The 14,588-nt window shown below is 41.0% G+C and overlaps 1 protein-coding gene across 1 annotated transcript in view; it reads left to right on the forward strand.

The window, feature by feature from the left end:
- Positions 1-1,223: 1,223 nt before the first annotated feature.
- igf1ra (insulin-like growth factor 1a receptor) overlaps positions 1,224-14,588 on the forward strand; it is a 71,109-nt gene continuing 57,744 nt past the window's right edge. Inside the window, exons 1-2 of the mRNA XM_005933055.2 lie at positions 1,224-2,427; positions 10,453-11,019. Coding sequence (XP_005933117.1) covers positions 2,322-2,427; positions 10,453-11,019 — 673 coding nt within the window. The 5' untranslated portion in view covers positions 1,224-2,321. The remainder of the gene's footprint in view (positions 2,428-10,452; positions 11,020-14,588) is intronic.

Raw genomic sequence — 14,588 nt, forward strand, 5'->3', positions numbered from 1 at the left:
AAACATTGTAATCTTTTGACTCGCTCTGGAGCACAGAGTTATTCAGTCAACAATGTGCACTCTTTGAAGTAATCCATCTCAGATAACATGATTTGTGTGCCAACAACGTTATATTTTATCCCACCTAATTCTTTTTACAAAATGTAAAACTTCTTTAACCTTGACTGAGATAAATGTTTCAAAGCTCTGTTAGGCAAAGGACACATTAACTGACAATAAAAAAAAACAAACTTTGTGCCTGTTCCTCTGTCCTAAAAGCCAAATTCTTACACTGAACTAACCTTCAGTTTGTTACACAAAAGAACATTTATTGCTATACCACCTTAAAATAATGATTACAAAAAATGACCTAACTGGCATTTAAAAACAAACCACCTTTTCAGTTATTGCCTCACAGACAAAACGCCCAATTTATATAAATATGTCACAAATACTCATTTGTCTTCATTACTGGAAGAGTAAAAAAATAATGTGCTGGAAATCTGGTGAGATGGGCAAGAACTGCCTCCAGCCCTCACGTTGAAAACCACTTATGTGGCCAATATAATTCAAATGACTGGGATATTTGAATTATACAAATAGGATCAACTCAGGAAAAGGTAATAAAATTTGTTTGCTTCTTTTAAAAGCTAAAGCTCTACAAGAATTCCACTGAGTACTTCTGTAGGATGCAGGAAATATGTAAGAAGGACAAATAAATAAACAAACAAACAACACAATTTAATGTAAAGAATTGACAGCATCAGAAAAATTAAGGATTAACCAAAATAATGTCAAAGCAACCCAGTGGGAGGAGCCACAGATGTTTCAAATATTGTAAAAAACGTAATCTAAAGGTATGACTAGTGGTTTTAATGATCACTTTTAAATATTTAAGATCTGAAACAGCCGCATGAACCGCTTCAGTTGTTAACTAACAGCAGAAACGAAATATCTGACTAAACCTAATGATACGCATATGAAAGAGTCCACTAAGTGACATGAAATACTTAATTAAGTAGTAGTTAAACAATTAGCTAATGTATGACGGAATTAGTGGCCCATATTGTGGGGTAAGGTGTATTAAATAACATGGGAGCCACTGTTCTCAACAATGACATGAAGTTTAGAAGCTGGGACAGCAGAAAAGTGTTCCCACTCACATCCGGCTGGGGTGTGTGTGTTTTGTTTGGGTTGCCCCGTCGTTCGAGACACGCCGGGTCTAAATCCGCTCCGTTTTTTGTATCCTGCTCCCGACCACCTTATCCGTAACACTTTGTGTTTCTGTGTGAGAGAAGCCGACTCTTGTTTACAGCAGCGATTCCACGGAGGAGCGGCGGAGACCCGTAGTGTGCTTTAACCGAGGGCGGACCGTGGGATTTCAGCCTGTGGATACACACGCGACGGGAGTTTTTCTTTTTCTCTTTTGTGCGAAGCTATAAAGGCAAAACAAGAAACACTCTTGGAGAGCAACTCCTTAGACATATTCTCCCTCCCCACTCCAGCCGAGGTCGTCTAGCTGGAGAGCTGGAGACCCATTCTCTTGCGTGGCACAAGTCTGGTATTTTCTTTCAGTTGCAAATCCCGACTGACGGCGGAGATAAGTCGGAGCTGAGGGGCTGAAAATTTGCTGATTTTGTTTTTTTTTAAAGCAACTTCTCATTGCGAGCCAGGACTGCTTGGTTTGGGGGGGTCGATAGATCCTGCTGTTTGAATAGCATACGGAAAAACAGGTTTTTCATTCATTTTTCAACCTCACAGCCACCACCCCTGTGGATCTGTACGCGTTTTCAGCCCACCACCTCCTCACACACACTTATTCACACGGGGGATTCTTGTGAGCGACACTGGCTTTAATTTATTATGGTGGTAAAGGCTGCTAAGATTTAAGTCTGATTTTTTTTTTTTTGTTGTTGTTGTATTAACGGGCCTGGTCGCGCTGTGTAGGCTACGCGCATGCTGTTTTTAAGAGATGGAGAATGAAGATGGGGATTGCTATCATTTATTCAGTAAAATCATGGCTTGTGTGCCATACCAGCCAACGTCAAAGCATCCTGTGACTGGCAAAAATAGCAGAGTGTTTTAGTATTCCACCCCCCAACGTTTAAATATTTTTTGTACACATTTATATATATGTTTAGAGCAAATCCAGACAGATAAGCGACCACGCATCAGGATATCAGAAGCTTTTGGGCTACGAGGCACTTGTTTTCTCTTTTTCTCCTTTTTTTAAAAATTTTTTTGTGCGAAGGCTCTGATTTATTGAGCTGATGTGCACAACTTAAATACTTTTACTTCCTTTTTACTCTCATTATTTTTATTTTTTCTTGAAGAGGAGAATAATGTTCAGGAACGTAAAATCAGAAGCACCGATGGGTGGCCCGATCTTGTTTTGGGGTCTGATGCTGTCTGTCTCCACTATCTGCATATGGTCCACATATGGAGAGAGTAAGTATTTAGTTCTAATCAATATTGTTTTTATGAAGAAGATGTCGCTTGAGCAGGAATAGGCCTAAAGGCATAATTTGCTTTTGTAACCCAGTTTAACCTCTTGCATAAACGCCTTTTTTCCCCACTAGTGGAGGATATGCGTTAGCTGCAATTATTGTTTTTATTTGCAAAATAATCAGAGTGAATACCTGTAGTTGGACAAAACGATGGAATGCGACAAAACCGACTTGTGCTCCTTACTTATGCTATCTGAAGAGGACCATGTGGTATAGCTGCCGTCAGTTGATGCGCGCATTTAACCAAATACAGTCACTGTTGTGCGTAATATCGTCTTATTTGATGAAACTGTCATGATTATTGAGAAATGCGTAAAGACATGGAAGCAGACACCGGTGTGATTTTTGACATTAGACATCCAGAAAGCACGGGATGAAGCCAGGGAGCTGAGCTGAAGGTTACTACGACCATGTGGCCATTTTACATTTCGTAGTGTGGCGTCGCTGCGCACGAACAGCCAATTTTTATTTTTATTTTTTTGAAATCTGGCGATCCCTTGATTCTTAAAATGTAAAATGCCAGAAGACTGCCTATATATCTAAATATAATTTAAAAAAAAAAAGTGAAACATTGTTACATTTGTATAGATCTGTGCACTGTTAACTAATGAAAGTATTGAAATACAGCAGCGCCAGACACATAAATCCAGCCTTAACAGCGTGCTCTTTTGTAAAACGCAAGAAATGTCCGCTGACGTTATACTAACCATCCAAATAACGTTTTAATTTTCTTTGGCATGACGTGAAAATGTGTGCACTTAATGCTAATTAACCCTTAAAGGCGGAGAAAAGTTAAAAAAAAATCAAAAGGGTTTGTAGGAGCCAGTGTATTCAGTTCATTCTCAAGTATTCAGTTTTATAAATGGCAGAATTTCACAGGAGTCTGCCCACTTTTGTTGCCTTTGATTGATGTAAAAGTTTGTTTTCATGGTTTAAATTTAGAATAGGATGATAAATCATATAAAATAAAAACTGTTTTTGTTTATATCTACATATAAATCTAATCTGATCTAATCCTGTGTAATGTACTGAGAGCTGCCACAGTCAAGGCTGCTTTTTGCCAGTGCTAAAATAGAACAGCTGATCAATGGGGGTCAAAGAGGGTTCCCTCTCCAGTCCCTGGCTGTATGGAGTGTGTTTATATCTAATGGCTCATTGTCTTGGTTTTCAAAGGCAAAAGCTTCTGCTTCAAATGCACAAAGAAATTAGTTTTTGAAAAATAAAAAAAAGGAAAAACTAAAGAAATTGAATGATAGAGAGGATTAAGCATTCCAGCTTTATGTAGTAAAGCTTCTTGTGACACTTTGCATCAAGTTTCCCAGATTAAACAGAGATATTCATGGAGTTCATTTAGATTTTTTCCCCTTTAATTCAAATCTTTATTTTTTTGGTGGTGTTTACGCCAATAATCTGAATTGTAAAAAACTTTCAGTTTATCATATCATCATGATCTGCTGTTCGTATATACATTAAGTCTGTTTGGCACACCCATCACCACAAGTTGCTCTTTTGCCCGCCTCACATCAATTGTATCTCTCTGCTTTGAGCCCATCAATTGTGCTTGAGTTGAATGTGTTTGTCAGCTACGCTGCATATGCTTTATATCTTGATAAGTAAGGAAACTGATAGTCTGACCTCTGTTTATATGGAAATGGAAGAAAAATAAAAGTAACACGGTAGTCGTACCACAGTCATGTTCTCCCCCTCTGAAGGCCACAAGCACATCTGAGGGTTGGAAGATAGGCAGTTGCCCTCAGATCTCGGCTCTCTGTGGTGCATAATACATCAGAACTCATGGAACAAAGAATTTCATAACAAAGGCTGCGGACAACATTAGAGATGCAAATGTATCACTCGAGGATGATGTTTACTTCACCGGGTTGTAGAGGGACAGAATTTCCAGTGCTCCACTAGGGGGTAAAAACCTTCTTTGCTCTCTTCATTTCTGTAATCTGTCCACACCAATAAAATGCAATTAAACTACTTTTTAACTTTCGCCACAGTAAACTTTCCATGCCATGGCGTCGAAATGCGCAGCAAACAAGTCTCTAAAAGTCTAAAGGGAGTGTGTGAGGGTGATAGAGACTCGGTGTTTGGAAATAGATTGTGCAAAAATACTCTTGAAAGAGAAACAGACTCGTTTTTGTTGATTGGAATAGTAGTGAGTTTGTGAACTGTTTTATTGGCTTGTGCTGTTCGCACGGAGTGGTCTCGTATGCAGACTGATGCGCTTAACTTCATCACTTGGCACCACTGCTATTAGAGTTATAAATAGATATGTCACTGGCAAAAGTGGGGTCGTGTAAGTACAAGCACCCGCTGTCCTGATCCGTGCGGGTACACCAGTGTTCCTGTTCAGTTATTTATGAAAGAACATGTTGCTTCGGAAAAAACCTGAATGACGGAATAAATAATCAAGCATCAGTGAACACTGTGTTTGACAGGCACCCCTCCTACTTTTCCCTTTGGGGTATGGCATATTTGAAGTTCAGCACTCTTTGTCATGACGGGGTAAGTGGCTCAGATATGATTGCTGTCACTCTGCTCTAAGGTGTACTTTGTGGTTACATAAAGCCCCCCCACTTCCTTTAGGTCTTCCTGGAGACTGGATGCAGGAATGCCTAGTCACACTGCACCAAAAGAGTGTGACAAGCGTTCACAGCCCTGTGTTGTGTGCACACATGCAAGTTTATTGTGCAGCATCGAGTGTGTACTGCAGCAGGACTCAGCGTGGCAGCCTGAGTCAGTGGCGTGCCCCTGAGTAAGGATGTAAAAGTGTGTCACTGGGCTAGTTTGTGAGAGTGCAGTCAAATGCTGGCCTACCGCTCCTCCAGGCTGCCAGCTGAGGTTTACAATGCTTAATTAAACACTTTATTTCAAGTGGCATGTCACTGGATTTGCTCAAATGCAGTATCCGTCCGACTGCACATACATCATCATTGGCTGCCGGTTTAATGGTCCGTAGAGTATTTTACAATTTGCGAGATGATGATTGCAAATGTTAGCTCTTCTAATGGATGGCACTCGCTTTATCAGTAGAAAGCTGTTTGTTTAAAAAGAGTGCTGATCTATCCTCCGTGGCGCGGAGGATCCCAGAATGTCTACAAGAAGCCTTTTCTATACTCATATTAATCTGTTGAGTGTTAAACACTAAAGATCATAACACTGCATTTTACTTTATATTCCTTTACGTAGGTCATTTTTTTTATACATGCAGCAGACCAGAAGGCTGTAGAGTGAAGCTGACAGTCAAAGAACTAATGAAAAAAGATATATTTTTAAAACTGTATTTTGGGGCAAAATCAGGTGAACATTTAAAATACTATTACTTTAGGTAACTTCAAAATAAGTGTCCAAAAAGGTGCCAAGAGGTGAGACATGAACTTGAAACCTCAAAGTCATTGTCTTTTAATACAAAAACAACTGTGCCTGAGTGATCTTTACCACATCAGTGTGCGGTTCCCCTCGGTTTCGTAGTCAGGTCTAACTTTCTTGCTCGTCACATCTGGTTTCAAACCACAGAGGTGGTGAAGGCTGAGGCCGTCAGCACTAAGCTCCATCACAAGAAGTGACATCAAATTGTCTACATCCATCTTTTCCAGACATTAAATCAAAATCCTTCGGATGACATTTTTCTTAGTTTTCAAATTCTCTATAGGTTTTCACACTCCCTCCTTAAAGAAATTACATCACTGCAAATTCATATTGCTGTTTTGAGCGTGTGCAGTGTGTATGTAAACACAGCCTGTTACCTCTTGCCTTCTTCCCTCATTCTGGGTGAGGGGGAGTGCCTGTCTGAGAGTTGTTGTGATGGGTAATGTTACCATTTGGGGTTTTGGTGAAATCTGAGCCACAGTGATTGAAGTAAGGTCCACTGAGTGGACACGGTCCACAACACTGCTGGTCAGATGACTTCCAGTATGCTGGGGATTAGAGCCAGTTGATATGGCAGGTGTGAGGGGATAGGACAGCAAAGTGGCCAACTCCTTCACCGTTCGAACCTTTTAATGAACATACTGATTTTATTGGTTGAGAATTCATATAATTTTGGAAAAACACAATTTCAGGAAGTTGATCATTTGCTATAAGCGCCTTTGGTTGCTAGGCAACCCTTGAAAATAAAACCAGACCCTTTATGATTGGCCTTAAATGAGAGGGAAATAGGAAATCTCAGCTAACCTAGGCTCAGTATATATACACTAATAAAAGTGGTAGTTAACACGATATGATCAACATAGGCTTTTTTCTGGAATTCAAATAAGAATAAAAAAAAAATGCAGATTTTAAATAACAAGAAGTGCAAAATAATCAATGGAAGTCAGCGGACTGGTAATTGAGTATTTTAAGTTGTCTGTTAAAGTCTGCAAACATTTCTTTCTGCCCACGTGCTCTGTTTTTACAATTTCCTTTAAGACTGTCGTTCTTCTTCCTCTTTTTGTGTTATAGTTAATGATTAATCCACAATGGAAACAGTTCTATGCATCCCTGCTTGCACTTCGCACAGAGCCCACCAACAACTGTATGTCAGTAACTGCAGGGGTCACAGAGTTTTCGGGACCCTTAAAATCGCTTCAAAATAAACACAGGGAAGAGGAGTCTTCCCTAATAACCTTCCCGGAGTTTACAGCTGGATGTCTGATAAAGGATACAGTTCCAATACAAGTGCTTTCCCAGAAAGCTCAGTTTGTGGCCTTTTGATAAACAGCACGGCATGTGGTCCCAGATTGCTATCTCATTTTTTTCTCTCAGCCAAAACCGAGATGGCGTTTATTTACGTGTGAGGTATGTTTACTGGATCCGAATCTGATTTTACGTGAAGCTGAGATAAACTGCGGCCACTTGCCTCGATTTCATTCGACGGGGACGCGTTTGACCGTGCACGTGCTTGTGCTGGTGTGTGCGTGTGTTTGTGTGATGACATTTCCACAGAGTGCCAGGGCAAGGTTTATCAGTCATAAACATGAGCCGATGGATCCCATCACGCTGTGAAGATATGTGTGTTTACTCAGCAGTGTGAAGAGCAAAGATACATGGGAGGAGAGAAGGAGACGCGTGTTATTTGGGGTTATCATGTTATGTGGACGCTGTTGCTGAAATGTATCTGGTGTATGTAATAATGAATAAAGGATTTGGCGTCTTAATCTTATTTAAGCATCGTTGTCTTCGCAACAAATGAGCTGACTGGCAAGAATCGGAGAATCCTGGAGGCTTAGTTTGAGGCAACGTCTTTCTCGGTCTTTTTGCGAGGAAATGATTGGAATTCCTGGTACTTAACATGCCTAATGAGTAGAACAAGGGAATCACAAAGAGGAGGTCTGTTTAATTCCTTTCATTTTATTCTTCCTGGCTTTCTTTGTGAGCGTAAATCTGCTTTGTATCGACGGCACTCAGAAAGACATTTACTGCATAGCGGTTTCTGTTTGCTGCCATTTTACACCAGGATGGCCCCTGATAGCTATTCTTGGCAGAAATCTTATCCTTCCCTGGCCAGACGCCTCCTGATTTTATTAATGCCCCCATCAGGAAGTGGAGCCTAGAGTTTCTCTTTACTAACAAACAAATTAGTCTTTGTATTTGAGTGGCTCCACCCCTCCTCCCTCTTTCCCCCGGCTGCTGGAGAAGCTGGAAGAAAATTCTCAATGAAACAAAGAAGACATGCAGCTCGATGGCTCACGAGTGGAGCCCAGGGGCATTGGTGTTGATTGGGGAAAGCAAATACTATTTTCTACTGGAGTAATTGTTTCCGTTCTAAATTTGGACATGTGAAACACCCCTGCAGGAACAAATATAGCCCGTTCACCCCCATAAAGATTACAATTTCTATTTTTGGTAGAATAGCTTTAATGAAGCACATCAAACGTGGCTTTTTTTCCCTTTTTTTTCTTTTCAGAAAAACAACCATGAGTAAAGTGAAGTTAATATACTAACAGAACTATTTGTATGCTTGTTAGATTTCTATGTCATTGTTCTGTAGTCTAGAAAAACAATCTGGAGGCATAGTGTTCGTGCTGGGAGTGGAAACTGTTTAGCTCTTTTCTTTATCCTTTAGCTCTCAGTAGACAGTGTTTTGACAAGACAATGAAAACATGTCTGTTTGCCTCATTGGATGGACACCGTCACCGTGAGCAACACAGTGACGGTGTCTTAAGCGCCTTTAAGAACATAACAGGTTTAACCTAAGAGCTTGTATGTCATTGCATTTCCTGAGCTGATTGTTGAACCCTCTTTTAGACACTGTTAAAAAATATATATATATAAATGCAACTAGAAGATATTCTGATTTCATAACGATTTAACGTACAATGCAAGGGAATTAGTTGTTCTTTGTCTGAGATTCACAGAAGATTTCTCTTAAGCTTTTTGACTGACAGTTGATTCCCAAACACTGGTGTATTTACCCCAGAGAGTACTTGAGCTGCTGTATGAAGGAATGTGAAAAAAACAGAGAAAAATGTGATTTATAGTCAGTTTCTCTAAAATTAATCACTAAATGGAACGAAATAGTCAGGGGAAATGGGTAAAATATGGATGTTTGAATTAAAAATGGACTATTTTAACTTCACTGGAGTAAAATGTTAAAATAGGTAATAGTAATATATAAACTGATTAAATAGCTACCGGTAAGTTAAAAAAAGACAATTATGTGATAACAGACGAAATAGTTGGCTTAAGAAAACTGATGAACAGAAAAACAGTGAATTGGTAAACAGATTGATACATTATGAAATGATTAAAAATAATAAAAGTTTGAATAAAGTTTGCAAAGGTGCTGAAGAAGTGAGACTGTATAATCTACTTTGAAGCATTTACCTTTCTTGCATTGGGCTATTCAAAGGGTATTCAGTGTGCACAAAGAATTGAAGACAATGTAGGATGTTACCTGAACAGACAAGTACAGCAGATGTCATATCTAAGTCTAATCATATACCCAGGATTTGCTTTATAAATTTCCTTTGTGTCATTATAGGACCAAGAGTTATTTATTTATTTGTTTGCTTTCTTCTTTGACTGGCTGAGCATCTATTTACTGTCTTGTATTTTATTTTCATGCTGATTGATGACTGTTACTTGTGAAGTGACTCATGACTTCCAGTGCTCCATGGAAGCATGTTTTTTTGCTTTTCTGACAAAACCCGTCGACACCTTGTCGCCTGGGGACAGACATGACTAACTTGGCGCATCCAAAACTGCATACAGCATGTATGTAATTGCATGTTTCACTGCGATAAGGTTTCCCTTGGTGTAGTTGCTGTTTTGCACAATTAATAGGATAGCCGATTATCATCAATAAAAAATGCAGTTTTTTTATTGTGTGTGTGTATGTGTGTATGCATCTGCCTGCCTGCCTCTCTGTCTGTTTGCATATGGGTGTGTGTGTGTGTGCGGTGTGAAGGGATGCTCCAGGCCTTGTGGTTTCAAGTGCTGTTTTCCGAGAACAGAGAAATAGCTTATTTAAATGTTGGGGTTATCTGAGGTGAAGGACCACATGTCTTCCAACGAAATGCAGGGTTTGTGTCTGATGTGATACAAAAGATGTATGAACATGTTAACTCTCGCACTTTATTGTGAAAGTAAGCGACTGTTTCTCTCATCACCCTGTTCACCTCAGCTGACCTTGGTAAGAACCTCTCCCCCCGTGTCGCACTTAAAAACTCCTTTCCTGAGAGAGCAGTGAGAATAAATTAATTTCTTTCATGCAGCGTAGGAACTTGGTGTAAACATGCTGTTTTTCCTATATGAAAAACTGCCAGCAAAGTACCAACTTTACTGTACTAACAAGATTATGTTTCAAGAAGATTACTTACGTGGAAATGTTTTGGCATACACAATCTCGAGGCTGTATTTCCCATCGAACACTGCTGAAACTGTGTATATGATGCATATGTACTGTAATACTCTTCTGTTGTTCTTTTTCTTTGTTTCTCAATGAAGAAAACAGTAAAGATGTGTTTTCTGTGTGTTGCAGTCTGTGGCCCGGATATCGACCTCCGAAACGACATCGATCAATTTAAGCGTCTTGAGAACTGCACGGTGGTGGAGGGCTACCTGCGCATCCTCCTCATCAACGAAAAGACCAGCAACAACAGCCAGCAGGAGGACTTCCGCTCCGTCAGCTTCCCGAAATTGACCGTCATCACCGGCTACCTGCTTCTGTTTCGTGTCTCGGGCCTCGATAGCCTCAGTGTGCTCTTCCCCAACCTGAGCGTCATTCGTGGGCACAACCTCTTCTACAACTACGCCCTCGTGATCTATGAGATGACCAGCTTAAAAGACATTGGGCTTTACAACCTGAGGAACATCACCCGTGGGGCCATGAGGATTGAAAAGAACCCTGAGCTCTGCTACCTGGACTCGGTGGACTGGTCATTTATTATGAATACTGAGTTCAACAATGTTATCAACGGGAACAAGAAGGCAAAGGAATGTGACAACGTCTGCCCGGGGATCATGGAGGATAACCCTCTTTGTCAGCAGACGACGTTCAATGACAATCGTAACTACCGCTGCTGGACATCCAACCATTGCCAGAAAGGTAACCCTGAACTTCTTGGTAGTTTTCATCATGGCGATGTTTGAGCGATGCTTTGTGCTGCAGTAGAGTAAATGCGGACGTGGCTTTGATCTAGCTCGGAGGTTTCCAGCATCACAAACATGAAGAAATTGTAAATTTCTTCACCAGTGAACAAATCCCATGAATCTATGCAGTGTTTTTCCTTCATTTCCGTCAGGCAGTCAGATTGTCCATGGGCCAGTGCAAACATTTCCTCTCTGTTCGTTACAGAGACCTTGTCTTTAGATCAGGCTATTTGTGGAATGAAGGATGGCTGCAATATAGAGCACCAGGTATTAGAGAGGCATACTCAGTTGAGGTTAAAGTTGCCCTGCCAAGAAATGAGGTAGTCTACCTGTCTGGACCATGTCAGCTAAATATTTGCCTGAGGGACATTTTGCGATTTATGAAAAGGGGTATATTGAAAAATAAGGGGGGGGGAGGGTAATTCTTGTTTAACTTTGGCCTTGCGGTAGGGTCATGCATTTTTTAACAGTTCAGGGGAGGGTCATATTTTTTTATATTCATTGCATTTAAATTCCTTCCATTCTGTAGAGTTGAGTCAGTTCATTTATGAATATCTGATACTTTGTGCATCCATACAGCAGGCGGGTGTAGCACCTTGTGGTCACATTACTTATCTTCACTGTCTTTTTCACAGATTTTAGAGTGTGAGACAGTTTGTGCTTTCAGATCAGAAACTGGGACAAGTAGATCTTCCATCTCATGCCTCTTCAAAACAACTCTGTCAACCACTTCGAGTCTTTATAGGCCAAAAAGATGAGCAAAGAGGCTTTTTGGAGGAATTTTATGTTGTTGTTGTCTAACACATTTCACCCACTCTTTCCATGAATTTAAGTAATTATTGCTGTTTGCTGTTTGGTACTGGAGGACACTTATATATTCCAGCAACTACTTTGTCAGGTGTTTCTGCCTGCCTGCGGGCAGATGATGTCACAAAATGCACACAAAACTATAAGGGTGTCTAGATGGGAGCAACATGAAGGCTTAGCTTGAAGACTGATTTGGTCCAACATTGTCTCTGGTTTGAAGTTCAGTTACAGGTCATGAAAATTTATTGAAAGTTGGAGTCAGGTACACATTTACAAAAGGGCTCATCGATCTATGCGTCAGAGGTTTGAGTTTTTTTAACCATCTGTAACTAAAACTAGCACATGCTGACATTTTTGTGTGAAAACAGTTTTTTTTAATATTCCCCCTGCCCATTTTTGAAGGCATTTGTGCAGGTGCTAGGATTAGTTTGAAGTCACAAACACCCCTGTCCTTCATCCCTTCAGGGAACCTCAGAATAAACAGTGGAAATCAAGCTTGCTGCTTTTTCCTATTGACCAAGTCGATCTCTATAGGAAAGCAATGGTGTTCACTGTGTGCGTTTTGTGACCTGCTGGTGCTCCCTGTATGTTATCAGGCCTTTGATCAATACACAATGAAAATGAACAAGGTTTTGTATGGTTGTCTTTGTTCAAAAACATTGAAATCTTAAATGGGCATATTTTACAAATACCATACATAGTAAAAGGTGCAAATCGCCTGTGATGACTTTTTAGTCACGTCTGTTCTTCCCACACTAGCTGCTATGTGGGGTTTTGTGGTGAAACCCTCTGTTGTTCTCACAAAGCGGACTTGAGAAGCAGAGCCGGAGCATTGTTTGAACCAGTTCACTTCTCTCAGAGGCCCAGGCGAGGTCAGGGTAAAAGCATTCATCTAGAAGGCCTTGAGGTCTCAAGGCTGCAGATAAAGGGTCTGGGTTTAGCTACACAGTGGTAAAAAAGGAGGAGTTACTGAGGCAAAAATAAGATACAATGAAGCTAGAGCAGATCTGTGATGTCTTGTAATATTCCAGGCTTTGTGCCTGTCTTTGTTTTTATAAAGGTTTGATGTGTCTCTCCTCCCCGCTTAAGATTCCTCTCTCCTCCTTCCTCCGCCCCTTTGTATAATTGCCTTGTTTTTCTCCAGTACAGATGTTCCTTCAAGGGCATGCAGTGGTATTCTAGTCAATACAGCCCGGTCTCCTCTTTAATTACACAACATGAAGAGGGAGTGATGTCTGCCTAGCTCACTGCTTTGCCCTCTGGGCCTTTCCAAATGTTTGTCCGCTCACCAGATACTGTTTCCCACACCAGGTTTGGGTGAATTAGACCAGGGTTTCTCAGAAGTGAGCTTTAATATGTTGCGTTACATCTGGATTTACGACAGGATGGACGTGAGTAGGAGTGACTCTGCAGAGAAGTGCAGATTGGAGCAGAAATTCTGGGTGCCTTTTAGTGGCAGGGAGAGATGCATAGAGAAGCTGTTTACAGGAGGAGGGGCATGGAGGGGAAATGTCAGACAAATGTCAAGTATACAAGCTCAATGCCAATGTCTCGCTGAAGGGCAGTGTACAGAGTGTTGAAAAAGGCCCCGTTCCTCCCACTCATCTATAACCCCCATGCTTCCTCGTATATCCTCTCTGCCTTCCTCATTGTTACTCCCTCCTCTTTGTATATGTTGTCTGTTCTCGTCTTCCTAACTGTCGTTCTCCACTTCACTTAGCCTCGATCTCATCTCTGATTGTCCTTGTCAGTTGTTCTGCTGGTGTTTCGTTTTCTATTTTCACCTAACTCTTTTCTGCAGGGCTTATCAGGGGCTGTTAACAGCTCCGGCTGTCAGATATCTCTTCATTGTTTACTTGTCGAAAGGCACTTACTCACACACATGCACACACACACACACACACTGGTCAGAACCACCAAGCTTGTTTGGCGAGACCCTGGCTCCTTCCACGCTGCCAGCTGCTTGCTTTGAGTTATGGGGGATCCCATGACTAAAGAAGTGTGGCCTGCTTCAGATGTCCTCCTCAGGTCTCTGTGTTTGCTGTAGACAGTCCTGCTTTTTACTGGACCTTATCCAAATCTGAATAGTCAATAGGCAGTTGCAATTAGGCAGATGAACACTAAGCATGCCGCTGTAGTCACGGCTGGTCTTAGGGCCGGCTAGTCTTCATAGCTCCACTGGGAGGCACGCACTCTCTTACCCGCTGGTTCTCACATAGCTCACGTCTTTATGCAATAGAATATTCATTTATGGTATGCTCAGCCTTGCAGGCACTCCGGTCTGGTTTCTCAACCTTAACTTACCCTGTCTAATTTAAAGCAGCACGTCTGCCATGCTTTATTTTTATATTAACAAATGCACGTCATAATGATTTATTTATTGCTTTTAAGAGTAGTGGGACATTAGGGTAAGTCAAAACTTTAGCATGAGGAGACCACAGACTTTGCTCTGGAGCCCTGGCTGTTGGGGGAGCTTTGCACCAGTCTCGGAGACTTTGCATTACTTTGCATTTAGTAATATGTTTGCTCTCTCTCTGCCAAAGACCTACTTGATATCTCTGGCCTGAGTGCTCTGACCTGAATCCACTTCACAACTGAAGTGGGTTTTTTAATAAAAACAAAACAAAACAAACCCCCTCCTAAAACCACTATTTTACTGTAGAGCAAGGTCTCACAGGCAGATACGATCTATGTTTCTTCCTGATGAGTAATAGCCCC

The sequence above is a fragment of the Haplochromis burtoni genome, unplaced genomic scaffold (genome assembly GCF_018398535.1).
Source record: "Haplochromis burtoni strain Fernald_Lab_line unplaced genomic scaffold, NCSU_Asbu1 Contig_164, whole genome shotgun sequence".
Lineage (NCBI taxonomy): Eukaryota > Metazoa > Chordata > Actinopteri > Cichliformes > Cichlidae > Haplochromis > Haplochromis burtoni.